The 18,576-nt window shown below is 73.5% G+C and overlaps 3 protein-coding genes across 3 annotated transcripts; 1 reads left to right on the forward strand and 2 right to left on the reverse strand.

Moving 5' to 3' along the window:
• Window positions 1-2,448: 2,448 nt before the first annotated feature.
• On the forward strand, window positions 2,449-4,460 carry OAZ1 (ornithine decarboxylase antizyme 1). Its single transcript, NM_001305001.1, is given in 5 exon segments — window positions 2,449-2,665; window positions 3,383-3,522; window positions 3,742-3,914; window positions 3,996-4,081; window positions 4,241-4,460. Coding segments are annotated over 5 exon segments (657 nt in total). The 5' UTR covers window positions 2,449-2,519; the 3' UTR covers window positions 4,354-4,460.
• A 175-nt stretch (window positions 4,461-4,635) lies between these two features.
• On the reverse strand, window positions 4,636-6,904 carry PEAK3 (PEAK family member 3). Its single transcript, XM_070058564.1, has 3 exons — window positions 6,644-6,904; window positions 5,999-6,483; window positions 4,636-5,673 (listed from the first exon to the last, which is right to left on the reverse strand). Exons 1-3 carry the CDS (start codon window positions 6,684-6,686, stop codon window positions 4,891-4,893), a joined length of 1,311 nt encoding a protein of 436 aa, XP_069914665.1. The 5' UTR covers window positions 6,687-6,904; the 3' UTR covers window positions 4,636-4,890.
• Window positions 6,905-9,184: 2,280 nt separating this feature from the next.
• Window positions 9,185-17,438, reverse strand: LINGO3 (leucine rich repeat and Ig domain containing 3). Its single transcript, XM_070058565.1, has 2 exons — window positions 17,318-17,438; window positions 9,185-12,108 (listed from the first exon to the last, which is right to left on the reverse strand). The coding sequence occupies exon 2, from the start codon at window positions 12,063-12,065 to the stop codon at window positions 10,284-10,286; it is 1,782 nt and encodes a 593-aa protein (XP_069914666.1). The 5' UTR covers window positions 12,066-12,108; window positions 17,318-17,438; the 3' UTR covers window positions 9,185-10,283.
• Window positions 17,439-18,576: the final 1,138 nt, after the last annotated feature.

Consider the following 18,576-nt stretch of genomic DNA (forward strand, 5'->3'; position numbering starts at 1 on the left):
ACTGCACTCCCTGGCCACAGCAGAGAGCTGGCCTGGAAGAGGGGCAACCGGGACAGAATCCGGCGCCCCGACCGGGACTAGAACCCGGTGTGCCGGCGCCGCAAGGCGGAGGATTAGCCTAGTGAGCTGCGGCGCTGGCCTAAAAATATTTTTTAAAATTTATTTGAAAGGCAGAGCAACGGGAGAGGGAGAGAGGGGGGGGGGGACAGAGAGAGGGAGAGAGGGGGGGAGAGAGAGGGGAGAGAGGGAGGGGGAGGGAGAGAAAGAGAGGGAGGGAGGGAGAGGGAGAGAGGGAGAGGGGGGAGAGGGGGGAGAGGGGGAGGGATAGAGAAACAGGGAGAGAGGGAGGGAGACAGAGGGAGAGGGAGAGGGAGGGAGAGGGAGGGAGAGGGAGAGGGTCCACGGGCTGGTCACTCCCCAGACACCCACAGCAGCCAGCGCTGGGCCAGGAGCCGGGAGCCCCTTCCGGGTCTCCCACGTGGGGGCAGGGACCCCGGCCCTCGGTGGCCTGAGGGACCGGCGGCCACTGGCCGGTCCAGGATCTGGAGCTGTGTGCAGACGCGGAGGAGGCGGGTGGGGGGGACAGAGGCCTCCAGGCCCAGCACAGGAGGACCCGGCCCCGGAGCCTGCGGGGGGGTTGGGAAAACAGCGGAGGCTGGGAGTGACCCAGGACGCCACGGCCCCCCAGCCGCAGAACAGGGCCTCCCCGCCGGGGCGGGGCTGCCCAGGGGTCCAGGGGCACTGGACGCCCCCAGCCCACGTGCCAGTGCCTGCATCTGGCTCCAGCTCCCCGGTCCGAGCACCCGGGAGGAGCGGCCATGGCTCAGGGCTGGGCCCTGCACCCCCGCGGAGACCGGATGGCGCTCCTGGCCCCGCCTGGCCCAGCCCCCGCGTCGCGGGCATCCGCGGATGAAGGCCTCCTTCTCTGCCTGCCAAACGGCCGAATACGGCCGGCATCCCCTAGGGGCGCAGGTTCGAGTCCCGGCTGCTCCACTTCCCAGCCAGCTCCCTGCTGTGGCCTGGGAGGGCAGTGGACGATGGCCTAGTGCTGGGCCCTGCACCCGCGTGGGGGACCCGGGTGGAGCTCCTGGCTCCTGATCAGCGCAGCTCCGGCCCTTGCGGTCATCTGGGGAGTGACCCAGCGGATGGGAGACCCCCCCACCCCATAATTCTAACTCTGAAATAAATACATCTTCAAGTGATTGAAGTAAGTGCATTAATTAATTAATTAATTAATAGCAAACGGAAGCCACGGAGCAGAGCGGCCCACCAGGTCCAGCCCTCTGCAGCTCCTGCCGGAAACGCAGACCCCGGCCCGCACAGCCGGAGCCGCTGACCGCGCAGCCGGGAGATGTGGACCCCGATCCGCACAGCCGGGAGAGGAGGACCCCGGCCCGCACAGCTGGGACACGCAGACCCCGGCCCGCACAGCCGGGAGAGGAGGACCCTGATCCGCACAGCCGGGAGAGGAGGACCCCGGCCCGCACAGCTGGGACACGCAGACCCCGGCCCGCACAGCCGGGAGAGGAGGACCCTGATCCGCACAGCCGGGACACGCAGACCCCGGCCCGCACAGCCGGGACACGCAGACCCCGGCCCGCACAGCTGGGACACGCAGACCCCGGCCCTCCCAGCCGGGACACGCAGACCCCGGCCCGACAGCTGGGACACGCAGACCCCGGCCCGCACAGCCGGGACGCGTAGACCCCGGCCCGCACAGCCGGGACACGCAGACCCCGGCCCGCACAGCCGGGAGAGGAGGACCCCGGCCCGCACAGCCGGGACACGCAGACCCCGGCCCGCACAGCCGGAGCGCGGCTGCGCCTGGGGAAGGCAGGGAAGTGCCCTGTTTGCCCGGGAACCCGCGCCCCGCGCCCGGGCAGCGTCTGCGGGGGACCCCCGCGCCCCACTTCCGGATCTATCCGGCACGAGCGAGATTTTCACTCAGGCCCCAGATTCAGGGCAAAAGCTTCCCCGATTCGGACGCCTGCGCCCTGACTGTTTTCAAGGGAGCTGGCTTCCGCCCGAAGGCCGAGCCGAGCGACGATTATCGATCACTTCGGAAAACCGCCGTGGGGGAGGGGCGCGGCGAGGCGGCGCCCGCGGTGAGGGACCCTGACGGGGGCCGCGGGGCCAGGGCGCTGACGCGGGCTCCGCCCCCGCCCCCCAAAGCAACGCGCCCCGCGGCGCCCCCGGCCCCGGGCCCCGCGGTGGGGGCGGGGCGGCAGGGCGCGCGCGGCGCGTACCCGGCGCCCGCTGACGCCAGAGACGGGGGGCGGCACCCGCAGCGCACGCCTAACCAATAGTCAGCCGGGACTCACGCCCGGACTCGGCCTCCGCCAATCAGACTCCCGAGGGGGCGGGCGCCCCCGGGTCCCCGGCGGCGCGCGGGGCGTGGCCTGCGCGCAGCGCCTATAAAGGCGGGCGGCGGCGGCGGCGCCATTTTGCGGACGGCGAGCAGCGGCGGGGCGCGGGGAGGCGCAGCGGGGGTTTTGCTGGTTTCGGACCCGAGCGGCCGGATGGTGAAATCCTCCCTGCAGCGGATCCTCAACAGCCACTGCTTCGCCAGAGAGAAGGAAGGGGACAAAGCCCGCGCCGCGCACGCCAGCCACACCATGCCGCGCCTGAGCCTGCCCGGCGGCAGCGGCGGCCGCAGCGCCGAGAGGTGAGCGCCCCGCCCCCGCCCGAAGCTTCCAGAAGCGCCGGCCCGCGGGGAGGCGGCTCGGGGCGGGGTCTCGGCCGCGGAGGGGGCGGGGCGCTCCCTGGGGGCCAGCGCCGCCCCCCCGTGCCCGGCTCCCCGCGGCGGGGTCGCGCCTTGGGGCGCTGGGGGGGTGCGTGGGGGTCGCGGGAGGAGGCCTGGGGTGCTGTGTGGGGCGGGGGGCCGTGGGGGTCGCGGGAGGAGGGCTGGGGTGCCGGGTGGGGCGGGGGGCCGTGGGGGTCGCGGGGCCGTGGGGGTCGCGGGAGGCGGCCTGGGGTGTCGGGTTGGATCGGGGATGGGAGCCTGCGGGGACCCTGGGGGTCGCGGGAGGAGGCCTGGGGAGCCTGGGGGGGCCGTGGGGGTCGCGGGAGGCGGCCTGGGGTGCCGGGTGGGGTCGGGAGTCCTCTGGGGGCGTAGGGGTAGCGGGAGGAGGGCTGGGGTGCCGGGTGGGGCGGGGGGGCGTAGGGGTCGCGGGAGGAGGGCTGGGTCGCGGGGGGGGGCGGGAGACGGAGCGCGGGCCCGCGGGGGCGGTGGGGCGGGGTCAGCCCGGCCGGGGGTCGCTGCCGGGCCCCCCCCCCCCCCCCCCGCGCCGCCGTGCAAGATGGAGGCGGCTTCGGGGCCTGCGGACGCCGCGCGGCAAATGGCTGCTTTCGCCGCGGCCGAGGTGACGCAAGATCCCCGCAGGGCCTCCCCCCACGGCTGTCGTCACCCGGGTCCGGGGCCTCGGTGGTGCTCCTGATGTCCCTCACCCACCCCTGAAGATCCCAGGTGGGCGAGGGGATAGCCAGAGGGATCCCAGCCTCGCGGCCGCGCCGCTGTACTCGGTGAGTCCGGCCCCGCACCCCGCCCCGGGTCGCACCCCCGCCCTGCCCCCGCACCCACAGCCGCCCCGGCCCCGCCCCGGGTCGCGCCCCGCCCTGCCCCCGCCCGGCCCCGCGCGCCCCGCTCCGGCCCCGCACCCCCGCCCTGCCCCCGCACCCACAGCCACCCCCGCCGGCCCCGCGCGCCCCGCCCCGCCGCGGCTCTGACGCGCGCCCCCGCAGGACCAGCGGCTGAGCGTGACCGAGGAGCTGACGCCGAGCGGCCAGACGCGGGTCCTGCACGTGCGCTCGCGGCTCTCGGACGCCCGGCAGGTCAGCTGGAGGGCCGTGCTGAGCGCCAACCGCCTGTACGTGGAGCTGCCGGCCGGCGCGCTGCCCGAGGGCTGCAAGGACAGGTGAGGGGCGCGGCGGGGGCGGGGCGCGGGGGGGGAGGGCGGCAGGGGCGGGGCGGGCCGGGCTCACGCGCCTCCCCGCAGCCTCGCGGTGCTGCTGGAGTTCGCGGAGGAGCAGCTGCGCGCCGAGCACGTCTTCATCTGCTTCCCCAAGAACCGCGAGGACCGAGGTGCGGGCGCCGGGCGGGGCGGGGGGGCTGGGGGGGTGCGGGCGCCGGGCGGGGCGGGGCGGGCGGGGGGCGCGGATCGGGGCGGGGGCTCGCGGGGCGGGGCGGCGGGGGGCTCGGGGCGCCCCTCCCCGGCTGACCCGCCCGCCCGCCCGCCCGCAGCCGCCCTGCTCCGCACCTTCGGCTTCCTGGGCTTCGAGCTGGTGAGGCCGGGGCACCCGCTGGTGCCCGCGCGGCCCGACGCCTGCTTCCTGGCCTACTCGCTGCAGGGCTAGCGCCGCCCGCGCTGTGCCCGCCATGAACGCCCGCGGACCCGTGTCGTGTTTGTGATACTGAAGTGTTTGCTTTAATTCTAAATAAAAGTTTATATTTTACTTTTCCACTGCTGCGGTGCTGTGGGTCCACTCGTGGGGGGCCTGGTGGGGGCCCCGCGCCCCGCAGCCCGGCCCTGCTCCTGGAGTTGGGGCTTAAGGCCGACCTTCGGGGCGTCGAGGGAACACTTACGGGTGGTGTTGTGCGCGGGGCCGGAGCGACAATGAGAGACCTCTGAGACGCGATTCTTAGGGTTGATTTATTTGGATGAATTAGACCAATCCACTCCCCGGGGGGATGCATCCGGACGTGACCGGGCCAGACCCCCCTCAGCCAAGTGGACTCGCCGAGGGGCGGGGAGCGCGGAGACCCGGGGCGGGCGGTGGGTGGGTGGGCGGACGCCCCAAGCTCCAGGGGGCTCCCCTTACCCCAGACCCCTGCCCATCGCGGGCCCCGGAGGCCTCGCCGAGCTGCCGGCGGCGCCGCGCTCGGGGTCGGGGTCAGTCCCACAGCAGCTCCAGGGCCTGGGCCAGCGCCGCCTCGGTGGCCTGGGCCAGGTACTCGCAGCACAGCCAGTCCTGCAGGTCGGGCGCCAGGCCCCCCGCCGCGCGCTCCGCCAGCTGCAGAAGCAGCCCCGCGCGGCGCACCTGCAGCCAGCGCCCCAGCGGCGCCCCGCGGCCCTGCAGCTCCTGCCCGGGCCCCCAGAGCAGCGCCTGCAGCGCGCCGCGCGCCCGGGCCGCCGAGGGCAGCGCGCGGGGCAGCTGGGCCGCCAGGCGCTGCAAGCCCGCGACCAGGGGCGAGGCCGCGGGAGGCGCGGGGGCGCCGAGCAGCGCGCGGAGCAGGCGGCCCAGCTGCAGCGCGTGGGCGCCCGCGGGCCCTGCCGGCGCCTGGCCGGCGCAGCCGAGGTCGGCGAGCAGCAGGCGCGGGGGCCCCGCGGCCGCACAGCCCCGCGGCGCGGCCAGCAGCAGGTTCTGGGCGCGCAGCTCGGCCAGCGCCGCGCCGCGCGCCTCCAGGTGCTCCAAGGCCGCGCTCAGCTGCAGCAGCAGCAGGGCCACGGCCCACGCCAGCTCCCGCGGCCGCCGGGCGCGCACCTCCTGCAGCCACTGAGCCACGGTGCGCTCCGGCACCTCGGCCGCCAGCGCCACGGGGCCTGTCCAGGGCGCCGCGGGCAGTGCGCCCTCGGGCAGCAGGCCACACAGCCCCTGCAGGTTGAAGTGGGGCGCCAGCGCGGCCTGCAACTCCAGGCTCCGGGCGTGCGCGGCCTCCGCCCCGGGCTTGGGCACCTGTGGGGGCAGAGGGCGTGGTCAGCGCGGTGACCGGTGACCGCTGGGTTTCTGGTAGTTTCCGCCCGGCTCTGAGGAAGATTAAACCCTGGGGGTACCGTGTTGGAGGGTCCGAACCTTCGGTTTGCCCCCGGCCCCGCCCTTTCTGCCCACCTGCTAAAGTGGGAGGGGCCTATGATCCCTTATTTTTAATTTTAATTAGCCCGTTGCTCTGAGCGCAGACTCCCTAGAGTCCCGGGCCCCTGAAGGCGGGGAAGGGGTACGTCGAGACCCCCTCCCAAGGGTCACACACACCCCCCTCGGGCGCGGGGCGGGGCCGGCTCACCTTGGCCGCCAGCACGTGCCAGGCGTCGCCTTGCACGCGCACCACGCGGTAGTAGAGCGCGTCCCCGCTCTCCACGCACGGCGAGCTGTCCAGGAGGCGGAAGCTGTGTCCGGGGCGGCAGGGCCCGGGGCGGCCGCCCGTGAGCCGGGCCTGCAGCCGGGCGTGGACGCTGCGCAGGCCCTGGAGCTGCAGGGCGGCCAGCGCGGCGAGCAGCGCCCCCGGGCTGTGCAGCTCCCCGGGGCCGAGGGCCAGCTCTGCAGGACAGGCCGGCCCCGCCTCGGCCTGGCTGTCGTCCGCGTCCACGCTGTGGGACCCCAGCAGGGGCCTCCGCGTGGAGCTGGGACCGGGGCCCGAGTCTGTGGGCAGGGACTGGGTGCGGGTTAAGGCCTTCTTGGGCAGGGCTGGGGGCGGCGGGTCGGGGGCGAGGGAGCCGGGTGTCCGCGGGCAGCCGGCCTTGGAGGGCAGCAGGTGGGCGCGGACCTCACCTGCGGGGGGGGGGCAGTGAGCGCCGCGGCTCCACCCCCAGCGGCCATCTCCCCAAGGCCCCGCCCCCACCGCGTCCCGGGCCCTGCACCAGGTGGTCGGGCCAGGCTCCCGCGCCGCCCCCCACCGTGGGGGCCCCCAGGGCCGGGCGCGGCGGCTCACCGAGGTTGCCGTAGGTGGGCTCCGCGGTCTCTGGGCGGTTCATGCTGCTGGGGCGGCAGTGGGGCACACGGCGCTGGCGTGGGTGGGGTGCAGGGGCGGGGGCGCGTTCCCTCCTCCGGGAGGCAGGAGGGTCCCCGTGGGCCTTCGGGGTGGTCCGGCCTGCGGGCGCCCAGCTCTCAGCCCTCCCACCCGGGAGCCCCCTACTTTGAGGACCGGCGTGAACTCCGAGTGGGGGAGAGGGCAGCCTGGTGTCCCCAGCACCGCGGGCAGGAAACGCTCGCAACCGTCAGACCGCAGGCCCAGGCCGTCACTTCCCCACTGCCCACTGCCCGCCCGCTGGACCCGGGCCAGCGCAGGCCCAGCGCAGGCCCAGCAGCAGGGGCAGGGACCGTGAGTGGGCGGCTCGCCCTGGGGCTGCCTCGCCCGCAGCATCGTCTGAGACCCCCGGTGACCCCGCCCAGCCGGGCCTGGCTGAGTGACCGCGGGGACCGCCTGTCGCCCTCTGTGCTGGTCCGGCCACACTGGCTGCGTATCCCCTCTCACCTCCTGCCCCTGCGGCCCTACGCATTTATTTTAAAAAGACAATTTCTCAGGGCCGCCGCTGTGGCGCAGTGGGCTGAGCCTCCGCCTGCAGTGCCCGCATCCCACAGGGACGCCGGTTCGAGTCCCGGCTGCTCCGCTTCCGATCCAGCTCCCTGCTGTGGCCTGGGAAAGCAGTGGACGATGGCCCAGGTCCTTGAGCCCCAGATCCCGGATGGATCTCCCGGCTTTGGCCTGGCCCAGCACTGGCTGCTGTGGCCATCTGGGGAGTGACCCAGTGGATGGAAGACTTCTCTCCCTCCTCTCTCTCTCTCTCTCTCCTTTAAAAACACAAAGGAGGCCGATTCCCAGGTGATGACTGGGGCCATCCCAGGCTCATGGCTCCCCAGTTTGTACACAGAGAGGGGCGCAGCCTCCCCCAGACCCTCGCAGGACAGGGCAGGAGGGGGCGGTGCCCTGTCTCCGGCCAGAATCGGAATAGGCTGGGACCCCAGGAAGGGGGGCTGGCGGGCTGAGCCTGGAGAGAGCGGGAGGCACCCGGGGGTGCGGGGCCCCCGGATCCTGCGCCGGGTCCCCAGAGCCCTCCCCGAAGGGCGGGGCTTCCCGACTAGAGGAGGAAGTTGGGGGTTCCGCTTCCTCCTGGCCCCCCTCGGTCGGAAGGGGAGGGAGGAGCCCAGGGCGGGCCCCTGGCAGCAGCGTGGGCGCCCCTGAAGCGTCCCCTCTGGTGTCCTCTCCGTGGGGGTCATTCTCCGGGCCTCGGGGACCCCGGCCGGCCCCGCCCCCGCCCTCTGCGCCCCGCCTTGGCCGTTAAGGAAAACCTGGTTTGCTATTAAATCAGGGTCGCTTTATTGGATTCCAACCAAGACAGCAGGGAAGGGGGCTGTGGGGGGCCGTGGGTGACGCCGGGATGGGGCGGCCGGGGGCGGGGAGGCCCCAGCGTTCTGCCGTCGCTGTCCCTGTCCACCCCGTCTGATGCGGCTGAAGGCACTTGGATGTCGTTTTGGGGGGCCCTTGGGGTTCTGCCTGCCTCGCGGGGGCGGGGCTTCAGCCCCAGGCACGCCCCTGCGTGTCCAGGGCTCCAGCTGGCCAGGAGGGGACCCTGCCTCCGGACGCACACCCCTGAGCCTCGGCCCCGCCCTGCAGAGGGCGCTGTCGGTCCCAGGGGCCCCCGCGGCCGGGCAGCACAGCTGGCTCCGGGCCTCCCGGGGGTGGCCAGGCCACACGCGGTCACCATGCTGAGGTCACGGAGGTCGCCATCTGCCACCCGAGTTCTGCTCACTCACCCCGGTGACGGGGGCCCGGCCCTTCACAGCCAGCGGCAGTGGTCCTGGGGGAGCTGGGACCCCCCCACGCCCCGCAGAGCGGCAGCAGCCGGGTCGCCTGGCCATGGCTGGGTCCCGCCCCCCCCCAGCGGAGTCAGCTTCCCTGGCCGCCCCCACGCTGCTGGGCTTCCCCTGTGGGCAATGGGTCAGTGGGGGCCGCAGCGGGGGTGGGGAGGGAGGTCCCCCCAGCTGGCCTGGCGAGAGGACCCCCGGAGGCCCCACCCAGCGCCAGCTGCGGGGCAGGTGGAGGCGGCTGGCGGTGTGGCTCCCGACCACGGGCAGCCCCAGTGGGCCAGTGTCCCGGCGTGAGCCATGCTGTCTCTAGTGCGAGCCATGCGTGTCCCTGTGTGTCATGTATGTCCATTGGGCCATGCATGTCCCTGTGTGAGCCATGTGTGTTCCTGTGTGGCCTATGTGTGGCTCTGGTGTGTCCGTGTCAGCTATGCGTGTCCCTGGCGTGAGCCATACATGTCTCTGCTGTACCATGTCTGTCCCTGTATGAGCCATGCGTGTCTCTGTGTGTCATGTATGTCCATGTGAGCCATGCCTGTCCCTGTGTGACCTATGTGTGTCCATGTGTGACCCATGCATGTCCCCGGGTGTCATGTGTGTCCCTGGTGGGAGCCATTCATGGCTCTGCTGTATGTCCCTGTATGAGCCATGCGTGTCCCTGTGTGTCATGCGTGTCTCTGGCGTGTCGTGTGTCCATGTGAGCCATGCCTGTGCCCGGTGAGAGCAGTGGTCTCAGAGCATCCCTTACGCCCCCGGGGGCCGCTCTGGAGCCCACGGCCTGACCCAGGGCTAGCTGGGTGCGAGCTGCGTGTGGGGTCCCAGGTGTGCAGCGTGTGCTCTGTGTGTGGGGGGCGGCCAGGGGACAGCGGCGCAGGCCTCCCAGGCACCACCCCTTGGCCCCCCACCCCGCAGGAGCCAGCCAGGTGGGACAGGGACAAGGACAGGAGCCCTACGGGGCAGCAGCTGGCGCCTCCTGGCCTGCACTGAGGGCCCAGCCCCCAGCCGCGCGCTGTCCCCTCTCCAGCAGGGCGGGGCGTGGACACCTCTAGAACCCGCAGCCGAGAACCAGCCCTGCCCGGGCGGCCGGCGAGGAGGGGGAGCGGAGCCCAGCGCAGGTGGGGCCGCCCCTCCCCCTGCACAGGTGGGGCCCCCACCCCGCACGGCGGCCGTGCGCCCTCCCGCCCCGCGCGCCCTCAGATCATCTTCATGTTGGACTTGCGCGCGCTGCCCGGGCCCGCGGCCGTGCGCCCTCCCGCCCCGCGCAGGGGGGCCGCCCCTCCCCCTGCACAGGTGGGGCCGCCCCTCCCCCGCACGGCGGCCGTGCGCCCTCCTGCCCCGCACAGGGGGGCCGCCCCTCCCCCGCAGGGTGGCCGTGCGCCCTCCCGCCCCGCGCGCGCCCTCAGATCATCTTCATGTTGAACTTGCGCGCGCTGCCGGGGCCCGCGGCCGTGCGCCCTCCCGCCCCGCACAGGTGGGGCCGCCCCTCCCCCTGCACAGGGAGGGCCGCCCCTCCCCCGCAGGGCGGCCGTGCGCCCTCCCGCCCCGCACAGGTGGGGCCGCCCCTCCCCCTGCACAGGGGGGGCCGCCCCTCCCCCGCACGGCGGCCGTGCGCCCTCCCGCCCCGCGCGCGCCCTCAGATCATCTTCATGTTGAACTTGCGCGCGCTGCCCGGGCCCGCGGCCGTGCGCCCTCCCGCCCCGCACAGGTGGGGCCGCCCCTCCCCCGCAGGGCGGCCGTGCGCCCTCCCGCCCCGCGCGCGCCCGCCCTCAGATCATCTTCATGTTGAACTTGCGCGCGCTGCCCGGGCCCGCGGCGGCGGCCGGGCCGTCGGCCTTGCGGAACGAGTACTCCACGGAGAAGCTGTTCTTGTGCTGCCCGCGGCCGCGGCTCCAGGCGAAGAGCAGCAGGAAGCAGAAGAGGACGACGCCCAGGAAGGTGATGCAGCCCATGGCCGTGGACACCAGGATGGTGGTGAGGTCCAGCGGCGAGCGCGCGGCCGCCTGCGTGTCGTTGCGGCCGCGGCCCGGCGTGGCGTTGGCGGCGGCCGGCTCGGGCTGCACGGCCAGCGTGGCGAAGTAGGTGTCGTTGCCGCCCGCGTTGCTGGCCACGCACGTGTAGGTGCCGCTGTCCTGCGGCCGCGCGTCCGCGATCTCCAGCGTGCCCCCGGGCAGCAGGCGCGCGCGGCCCGCGCTCTGCGCCGTCACCACGCGGTGCTGCGGCGTGACCCAGGCCACGGTGGGCGCCGGCTCGCCCTCGGCGCGGCACAGGAAGCGCACGGCGTCGCCGGCCGCCGCGGCCACGCGCTGCAGCCGCCGCTCGCGGATCTTGGGCTTGCGGCACACGAAGTACTCAAACAGCACGGCGTCGGGCAGGCTGCGCAGCGCGTCCCCGCGCACCTCGGCCGGCGTGGCGCAGGCCGGCAGCCGCCCGTCGAAGTTGAGGGTCTTGCGGCGCTGCACGATCCACAGCAGGCGGCAGTCGCAGGCCAGCGGGTTGCCGTCCACGCGCAGCGTCTCCAGCGTGTTCACCGAGTGGAAGGTGCTCTCCTCCAGCGTGGACAGCAGGTTGTTGGAGAGGTTGAGCAGGCGGATCTGGCGCAGGCCCAGGAAGGCCTGCGGCTCCACGACGGCCAGCAGCGCGCCGGCCAGGTGCAGCTCGCGCAGGCGCACCAGGTCGCGGAAGGAGCCGCGCGGGAGCGCGCTGATGGGGTTGTGGGAGAGGTTGAGGCAGGTGAGGTGCGCCTGGTGGCGCAGCGCGGCGGCCGGCACGGCGGTGATGTTGGTGTGCGTGACGGACAGCGAGGTGAGGTTGAGGCCGCGCAGGCTGCCCGGCGCCACGTCCTCCAGCAGCGGCCAGTTGTCGATCTCCAGGTGCCGCAGGCCGGGCAGCCGCTGGAAGTTCTGGTCCTCCAGGGCGGCGATGGCCAGGTGGCGCAGGCGCAGCGCGCCCAGCCCGCGCAGCTGGCCCAGCGCCTCGGCCGACAGCGCCGTGAGGTTGCAGCGCTCCAGCGTGAGCTCTCGCAGCGCCAGCAGCCCCGCGAAGGCGCGGCGCGAGATGAACACCAGGTCGTTGTCGCCCACCTCCAGCGTGCGCAGGCTGCGCAGGTCCTGGAAGGCGTAGTCCAGCAAGATCACCAGCTTGTTCTCGCTCAGGTCCAGCAGCGTGAGGTTGTCCAGGCGCGTGAACACGCCCGCCGGGATGAGCTTGAGCTGGTTCCCGCGCAGGCGCAGCACGCGCAGGCGCGGCAGGTGCGCGAAGGCGCCCGGCTCCACGTGCGCGATCACGTTGAGGCTGAGGTCCAGCTCCTCCAGCGCCGGCAGCGCGGCCAGGTCGCCGGGGTTCAGGCAGCGGATGCGGTTGCGGCTGAGCCCCAGCACGCGCGTCTCGGCGGGGATGCCCTCGGGCACGGCGGTCAGGCGGCGGCGCGCGCAGGCCACGGCGCGGGTCTGCGCGGTGCACTCGCAGCGCGCGGGGCAGCCGCCGGCCGGGGGCGGCGCCGCGGGCAGCAGCAGCAGGTGCAGGCTCACGAGGCTCAGCCAGGAGGTCATGGTGCGCAGCCTGGGCCTAGGGCCGGGCCACCATCCTGCGCCCCTGAGGGTGGAGGCAGCGTTAGCACCGGCCCGCATGCGCACCGCGTGCCTCACGGCGCACGCCCCAGAGGCCTGGACACCAAACAGCTGGGACGTCACGGCCAGCGCTCCCAGCGGCCAGCCCCGGACAACAGCGCGAGTCCAGCCCCGCTTGGGCGCCGGTTCGAGTCCCGGCCGCTCCCTGCTAGCGCGCCCGGGAAAGCGGAGGAAGACGGTCGCACCCACGCGGGAGACCCGGATGGAGCTCCTGGTTCGGGTCTGGTGCAGGCCTGGCTGTTGCGGCCATGGGGGAGTGAGCCGTGGATGGAAGGCCTCTCTCTCTCCCTCTCTCTGTCACTCTGCTTTTCAAGCAAATATTAAATAAATACCAATCTTTAAGAAAAAGTCCCACGGGCAGCACGGCCCACGCGGCCCGGGGCAGACCAGGCTCTGATGGCCGCTGTGGGAGGCCGGACACACAGGCCCCACGCGTGGGCCCCACCCGCGGGACGCGCCCGGGACGCGGGCTCCACGGGGGCGGGAAGTGGGCGTGTGGTCGCCAGGGGCTGGGAGACTGCTCCTGCGGATTCTTTGGGGTGAAGGAATGTTCTAGAATTAGCTCGGATGGCTGGCAGTGCTGTGAACACACTGGAAACTCCTGAATTGTGTAGGCTGCTTTGTTTAAGATTATTTATTTGAAAGGCAGAGTTAGAGAGAGAGAGAGAAGGAGAGGTCTTCCATCCGCTGGGTCACTCCCCAGATGGCCACAACATGGCCAGGAGCCAGGAGCTCCATCCGGGGCTCCCACGCGGGTGCAGGGCCCAGCACCGGGCCATCTTCTCCCACCTCCCCCAGGCCACAGCAGGGAGCTGGATGGGAAGTGGAGCAGCCGGGACTCGAACCGGCGCCATGTGGGATGCAGGCCCTGCAGGCGGAGGCTTAGCCCGCCGGGCCACAGCGCTGGACCCAAACTGTGTGCTTTCAAATGCTGACTCCCAGGCTGGCCACTGGGCCTGGGGCTGAGATGGCCATGGCCTACGCCAGCAGCCCTGGCTGGGTGTCCAGCCGGGTCCTGGGAGGCAGCGGGGGTGGGGGGGGGCTGCAGCACCTTAGGGTGCCAGGTGGGGGAGGGGCGCTCCAGGCTGGGCGAGCGGCAGGTGTAAAGGCCCTGAGGCACAGCGGGGGCTCCCGTGGAGTGTGTGGGGCCAGAGTGGGAGCTCAGCGGGGGGGGGCACGGGGCCACGGGGGTCACGGCGGCCGGCAGCTGCAGCCGGACCCTGGGGCTGGCGCGGGGTCCGAGCTGCCACACGGCGGCCGGCCGGCAGCACTGCCCGCCCCCCTCGCCCGGGCCACACAGCTATTTCTGGATCCCAACAGCTGAAGCCCCCGGGCGTCCCAGCCCCCCACCCCCACCCCATCTGCTCCCTCTCCAGCCTGGAGGGGGCCCATCTGCTGCAGCCCCCCCACCAGGGCAGCCTCGGGCTCCTGGGCCTCCCAGGGTGGGGCGGGGTTAACCCACGCGGAGCCACATCCGGCGCCCACCCCGGCCCTGCCTCGCTGGCACCCGCCCCTGCCAGGGCCACCCGGCCGGGCCGAGCACCTGCTCCCGGCGGCACTGAGGGGCTGACTGCGCCTGCTCTGCGGCCCCCACGGCTGTGCCTCCGCGGGCCCGGCCCTGGCGCCCCTTCCCGGGCCAAGGCGGGGCCAGGACGGGGCTGGGGCCCAGGGCCACCGCGTGGCTGCCGTCCAGGGCCCCAGCGCCTCCCAGACGGGGAAACTGAGGCTCGCCCGGCCACTGCCGACGGCTGAGCAGGTCCTGGGGGACACTGGCCCCTTCATTCATTGCCGGCTGTAGGAGCCCGGCACCCCTCCAGGGGGTGGGGCCCCCGCCAGGGCTCATCCCCCAGGGCCAGCCGCCAGCAGCGCCCCCTCCTCCCGTCCCACGTCACACCCCCCAGGGCAGAGGCTGAGCCTGGGAGAAGTCGGGGGACACAGCCCTGAGCGGGGGCGGCTGCGGGAGACCCCCACTGCGTGACCACAGACCCACTTCCTGCCTGGAGTCACCCCCGACCCACTTCCTGCCTGGAGTCACCCCCGACCCACTTCCTGTCTGGAGTCACCCCCCGACCCACTTCCTGTCTGGGGTCACCCCCCGACCCACTTCCTGTCTGGAGTCACCCACCTTAGACCCACTTCCTGTCTGTGGAGTCACCCCCCGACCCACTTCCTGTCTGAATTCACCCCCCCCGACCCACTTCCTGTCTGATCCCCCCCCCGGCCCACTTCCTGTCTGGAGTCACCCCCCGACCCACTTCCTGTCTGGAGTCACCCCCTGGCCCACTTCCTGTCTGATTCTACCCCCCCGGCCCACTTCCTGTCTGGGGTCACCCCCCTGGCCCACTTCCTGTCTGGAGTCACCCCCTGGCCCACTTCCTGTCTGGAGTCACCCCCCTGGCCCACTTCCTGTCTGGGGTCACCCCCTGGCCCACTTCCTGTCTGATCCCCCCCGGCCCACTTCCTGTCTGATTCTCCCCCCCCGGCCCACTTCCTGTCTGGGGTCACCCCCCTGGCCCACTTCCTGTCTAAATTCACCCCCCCGACCCACTTCCTGTCTGTGGATTCTCCCGCCCTGGACCCACTTCCTGTCTGTGGATTCTCCCGCCCTGGACCCACTTCCTGTCTGGAGTCACCCCCCGACCCACTTCCTGTCTGAATTCACCCCCCGACCCACTTCCTGTCTGGAGTCACCCCCTGGCCCACTTCCTGTCTGGAGTCACCCCCTGGCCCACTTCCTGTCTGGGGTCACCCCCTGGCCCACTTCCTGTCTGATCCCCCCCCCGGCCCACTTCCTGTCTGGGGTCACCCCCTGGCCCACTTCCTGTCTAAATTCACCCCCCCGACCCACTTCCTGTCTGTGGATTCTCCCGCCCTGGACCCACTTCCTGTCTGATTCTCCCCCCCCGGCCCACTTCCTGTCTGGAGTCACCCCTGGCCCACTTCCTGTCTGATTCTCACCCCCCCCCCCGGCCTACTGGTCCACTTCCTGTCTGATTCCCCCCCCCCCCGGCCCACTTTCTGTCTGATTCTCCCCCCTGGCCCACTTCCTGTCTGGGGTCACCCCCTGGACCCACTTCCTGTCTGAATATCCCCCCCCCGCCCACTTCCTGTCTGGAGTCACCCCCTGGCCCACTTCCTGTCTGATCACCCCCCTGGCCCACTTCCTGTCTGGGGTCCCTGCTCTGGACCGTCGGTGGGGCCTGCCAGCGGGGCCCTTTGTGTCTGTGTCAGGTGGACAGACGGGAGCCGGCCACAGAGGCCAGGACAGTGCAGACGCCAGGGACAGGATCCTGCTTGTCCGCCGCGGCCAGGGAGAGGCGGGGAGCGGGTGCCCGAGCCCACGCAGGGCATGTGGGGGAGGGGGCAGAGGGTGGGGAGGGGCCGGGGGCCGGGCCCCTGCTGTGTCCACCCCAGGCCGGGGTCCCGGGAGCGCCCGGGGTGCGAGTGGCCTGCAGGTCTTCGGGGCGGGGCCTGGGACTGTGCCTCGGTCTCCCCTTCTGCACGAGGGACTCGTGGGATAGGGCGTGGGGGGCACCCGCCCGGTGGGGCCCCACAGACGGCGTGGGCCTCGGCCCCCAGATGGCCACATCCGCGTCCCTGGCCCCTGTCGCGGCGCCTCCCGGGGAAGGACCGGGGACAGGACAGGGTCCGGGGGTTGGGGGCTGCCCCGGCTGCGAGGGACACGGCTCCCTCTGACCCCCAGGGCGGGGGATCCGCAGGCCCTGGGGGCGGGGCCTCGCGGAGGAGGTGGCCCCCAGGATGGGGGTGGCCCGCGTCCTAGATCCGGGCCCCCCCGGGGGTTTCCGTCCCTGACATTCATTAAGCCCTAATTAGGCTGCACCTGCTGTCAGTCCCGGCCAGCCCTCGGGGGCGGGGGGCGGGGGGCTGCGACCCACTTTCCAGGACATTGTGCACCAGGCCGGGCAGCCCAAGGAGAAGGGGAGCCCGAGGCCCCGGCTCGGCCGCACCAGGTCAGCGTTCGGGACCGGGTCCGAGCCCAGCTCCCCTCCACGGAGCCCCAGCCCCTGCTGCTCCGCGGCCTGGGACTGACAGGCGGTGGTGGGCGGCGCGGGGGGGGGAACCACCCCAAGGTGCCGTGCCTGCTGCCGGGGTGTGACTCAGGGGCGCCGGCAGTGGCAGGCGGCAAACCTCACGTCCCGCTCAGCCCTGCGCTTGTGTGGGGGCCGGCAGCCGGAGCTGCCCCCACTCCACAGACGGGAACACTGAGGCCACACTTGGGCACGGCTGGGCCGGCGTCTACTGAGCATCTGTGCGTCTCCCAGCGCGGTCCCCGGTGGCTGCTGGCTCGTCTCAGAGATGAGGTCCCCCAGCCCACCCCAGGCTGCTCCCTCACCCCACGCGCCTCCCATCCCGCACACCTCTTCCAGGGAGCCCTCCCGGACTGCTCTGCCAGCCTTCTGCTCCCGCTCTCCCGCAGCCCCAGGGTCTGTCTGCCGCCAGCCCGGGCCGGAGCCCCCTCCCCACCCCACCCCAGAAGCACCAGGGTCTCAGGCGGCCCTGTGCACCCACGTGGCTCGGCTAGGGGCTGCTGGTTGGCAATGCAGATCCCTGGGCCCCCCAAGTTCTAACTCCATACCTGGGGGCCGGGACACCCGGGTCTCTCCTTGCACCCGGACTTGTTGAATGGGGCTCCCCGGCCAGGGGCCCCCAAACACCGTGGGCCACGGGGCCCACAGAGAGGGAGCTGGGCCGTGCGCCCCCAAATCCCTCCCGCCAGGCCGAACCGGCCCAGCTGCGGGGGCGCAGCCGTGGTGGTGCGGACCACAGACGCCCCCCCAGGCTGCCGCAGACCCCGCTGCGGGGACAGGAAGGCGCGGGGCCGCCCCCACTCCCCCAGCCACGGCCGGCTCCCCTTCCCGCCCCTCCGGCGGAGCGCACCCGCCCAAGCGTCCCCACCGCCCCGGGGGGCGAGATGCCCACCCGGCTCCGCGCCCCAGGGGAGGGCGGCGGACCCCGCGCGGGGAGCGGACCTCAAAGTTTCCCGGGGTGCGCGCGGAGGGGGCCCAGGGGAGGGGACGCTGTGCGCCGGAGGGGCGCGCGGGGCGATTCCCCCCTGGCGGGGGCTGCGGGCGCGCACAGGGGCGCAGAGCGCGGGCTCTGGGGTGGCCCGGGCCTGCAGGTGCGCCCGCGCCGGGCCCCGCACCGCCACTCACCTGGGCGGCTCGGCCGCTGACACGGTGCGGGCTGCGGCGCGGGGCCGCCCGGAGCCGACTCGAGCCTCCGCCGCCGCCGCCGCCGCCTCCCGGCTCCGCCGTGCGCGTCCCCGCCGCGCGCGATCGCCGCCTGCCTTCGCGGCGCGCCTGGCGGGGGCGCGCGGGGGCTGTGCGGAGCGGCGCGCGGGCGACTGCGGCCGCAGGTGTGCGAGGACACGTGGACACAGGTGGGGGCTGCGCGCCCCCTAACGCCGCAGGCTGCCCCGTGTGGATCTTTCTGGAACTGTCCCCCAGCCGCTCCGGGCACCTGCCTGGTCCGTCCCCGGGGGCCGCTAGGGTCGCCCCCGACCCCCGTCCTCCCACGCGAGCTCCCGGGGCCGGCCGGGCGGCCGCAGCCACTGGTGTCCGGCCGGGTCCCCGCTGTCGCCGCCGCCGGCTCCCGGGCGTGGGGGGGGGGGGAGCGGGTCTTGGGCGTTGATGGACAGTGAGGAGCGCGGAGCCCTCGCCTTGGCGGGGGAGGGGCGCGGGGGTCCATGCTTCCTCCCTCGTGGGCGCGTCCCAGCCAGGAGTGGGCCCGGCTGCGTTTTCGGAAGGCGGGAGTGGCTCGGACCTTGCGGTCTGGTGTGGAGGTGGGGGGTTGTGCAGCCCGCCCCCCCAGCTCGCGCTCGGGGCAGCAGCCGGGCTTACGCCGAGCGCGCGCCGCGTGCGTGGCCGTGGGGGTGGGGGTGGGGGAGACGCCTTTATGATTCCCATTCTACAGATCTGCAGGCTGAGGCCGGCCCGGAGAGCAAGTGGGGGCCCGGGCCTGGCTGCTGTCACCTTGTGCGGTGCACCCGCCCCCTCCCCCGCCCGCCGCGTGGCTCAGCCACCTGTGACTCAAGCAGCTGGCCTCTCAGACTGTCGCGTTGGCCTGGGGCCCAGACACCACGTCCCCGGAGGCCAGGCCGGCCGGAGCGAGGAGGGGGAGGGGCGCAGCCCCTCCCCCACGGCCCAGGTCCTGAAGGTCACGGCCCCTCTCTGACCCCTGCCTGGAGGGGCCCAGCACCGGGCGGCCGGCCCAGGAGGGGCGGCACCTCTGAGCCAGGGCGCCCTGGGCTGGAGTCTGGGCCCGGCGGTGCGGCCGTGGGGGCCATGGGGGCGGTGCCCTCCAGCCTGGGGGAGGAGCCAGGGCTAGGCCGTCACCCCAGGGCCTTTGCACAGGGTGTTCCCTCACCCGCCCGCCCCCTCGCTTCCCCCACCCCTGCCGCCTTCTGTCCCCA

This window comes from Oryctolagus cuniculus, chromosome 16, assembly GCF_964237555.1.
Source record: "Oryctolagus cuniculus chromosome 16, mOryCun1.1, whole genome shotgun sequence".
In the NCBI taxonomy this organism is placed as follows: domain Eukaryota; kingdom Metazoa; phylum Chordata; class Mammalia; order Lagomorpha; family Leporidae; genus Oryctolagus; species Oryctolagus cuniculus.

Coding starts and splice junctions, on each gene's coding strand:
- LINGO3 (XM_070058565.1), bottom strand. CDS start 12,065: ATGACCTCCTGGCTGAGCCTCGTGAGCCTGCACCTGCTGCTGCTGCCC.
- PEAK3 (XM_070058564.1), bottom strand. CDS start 6,686: ATGAACCGCCCAGAGACCGCGGAGCCCACCTACGGCAACCTCG. Junction 6,484..6,643: donor GCCCACCTACGGCAACCTCG/GTGAGCCGCCGC, acceptor CCCCCCCCGCAG/GTGAGGTCCGCGCCCACCTG. Junction 5,674..5,998: donor GGCACGTGCTGGCGGCCAAG/GTGAGCCGGCCC, acceptor CTGCCCCCACAG/GTGCCCAAGCCCGGGGCGGA.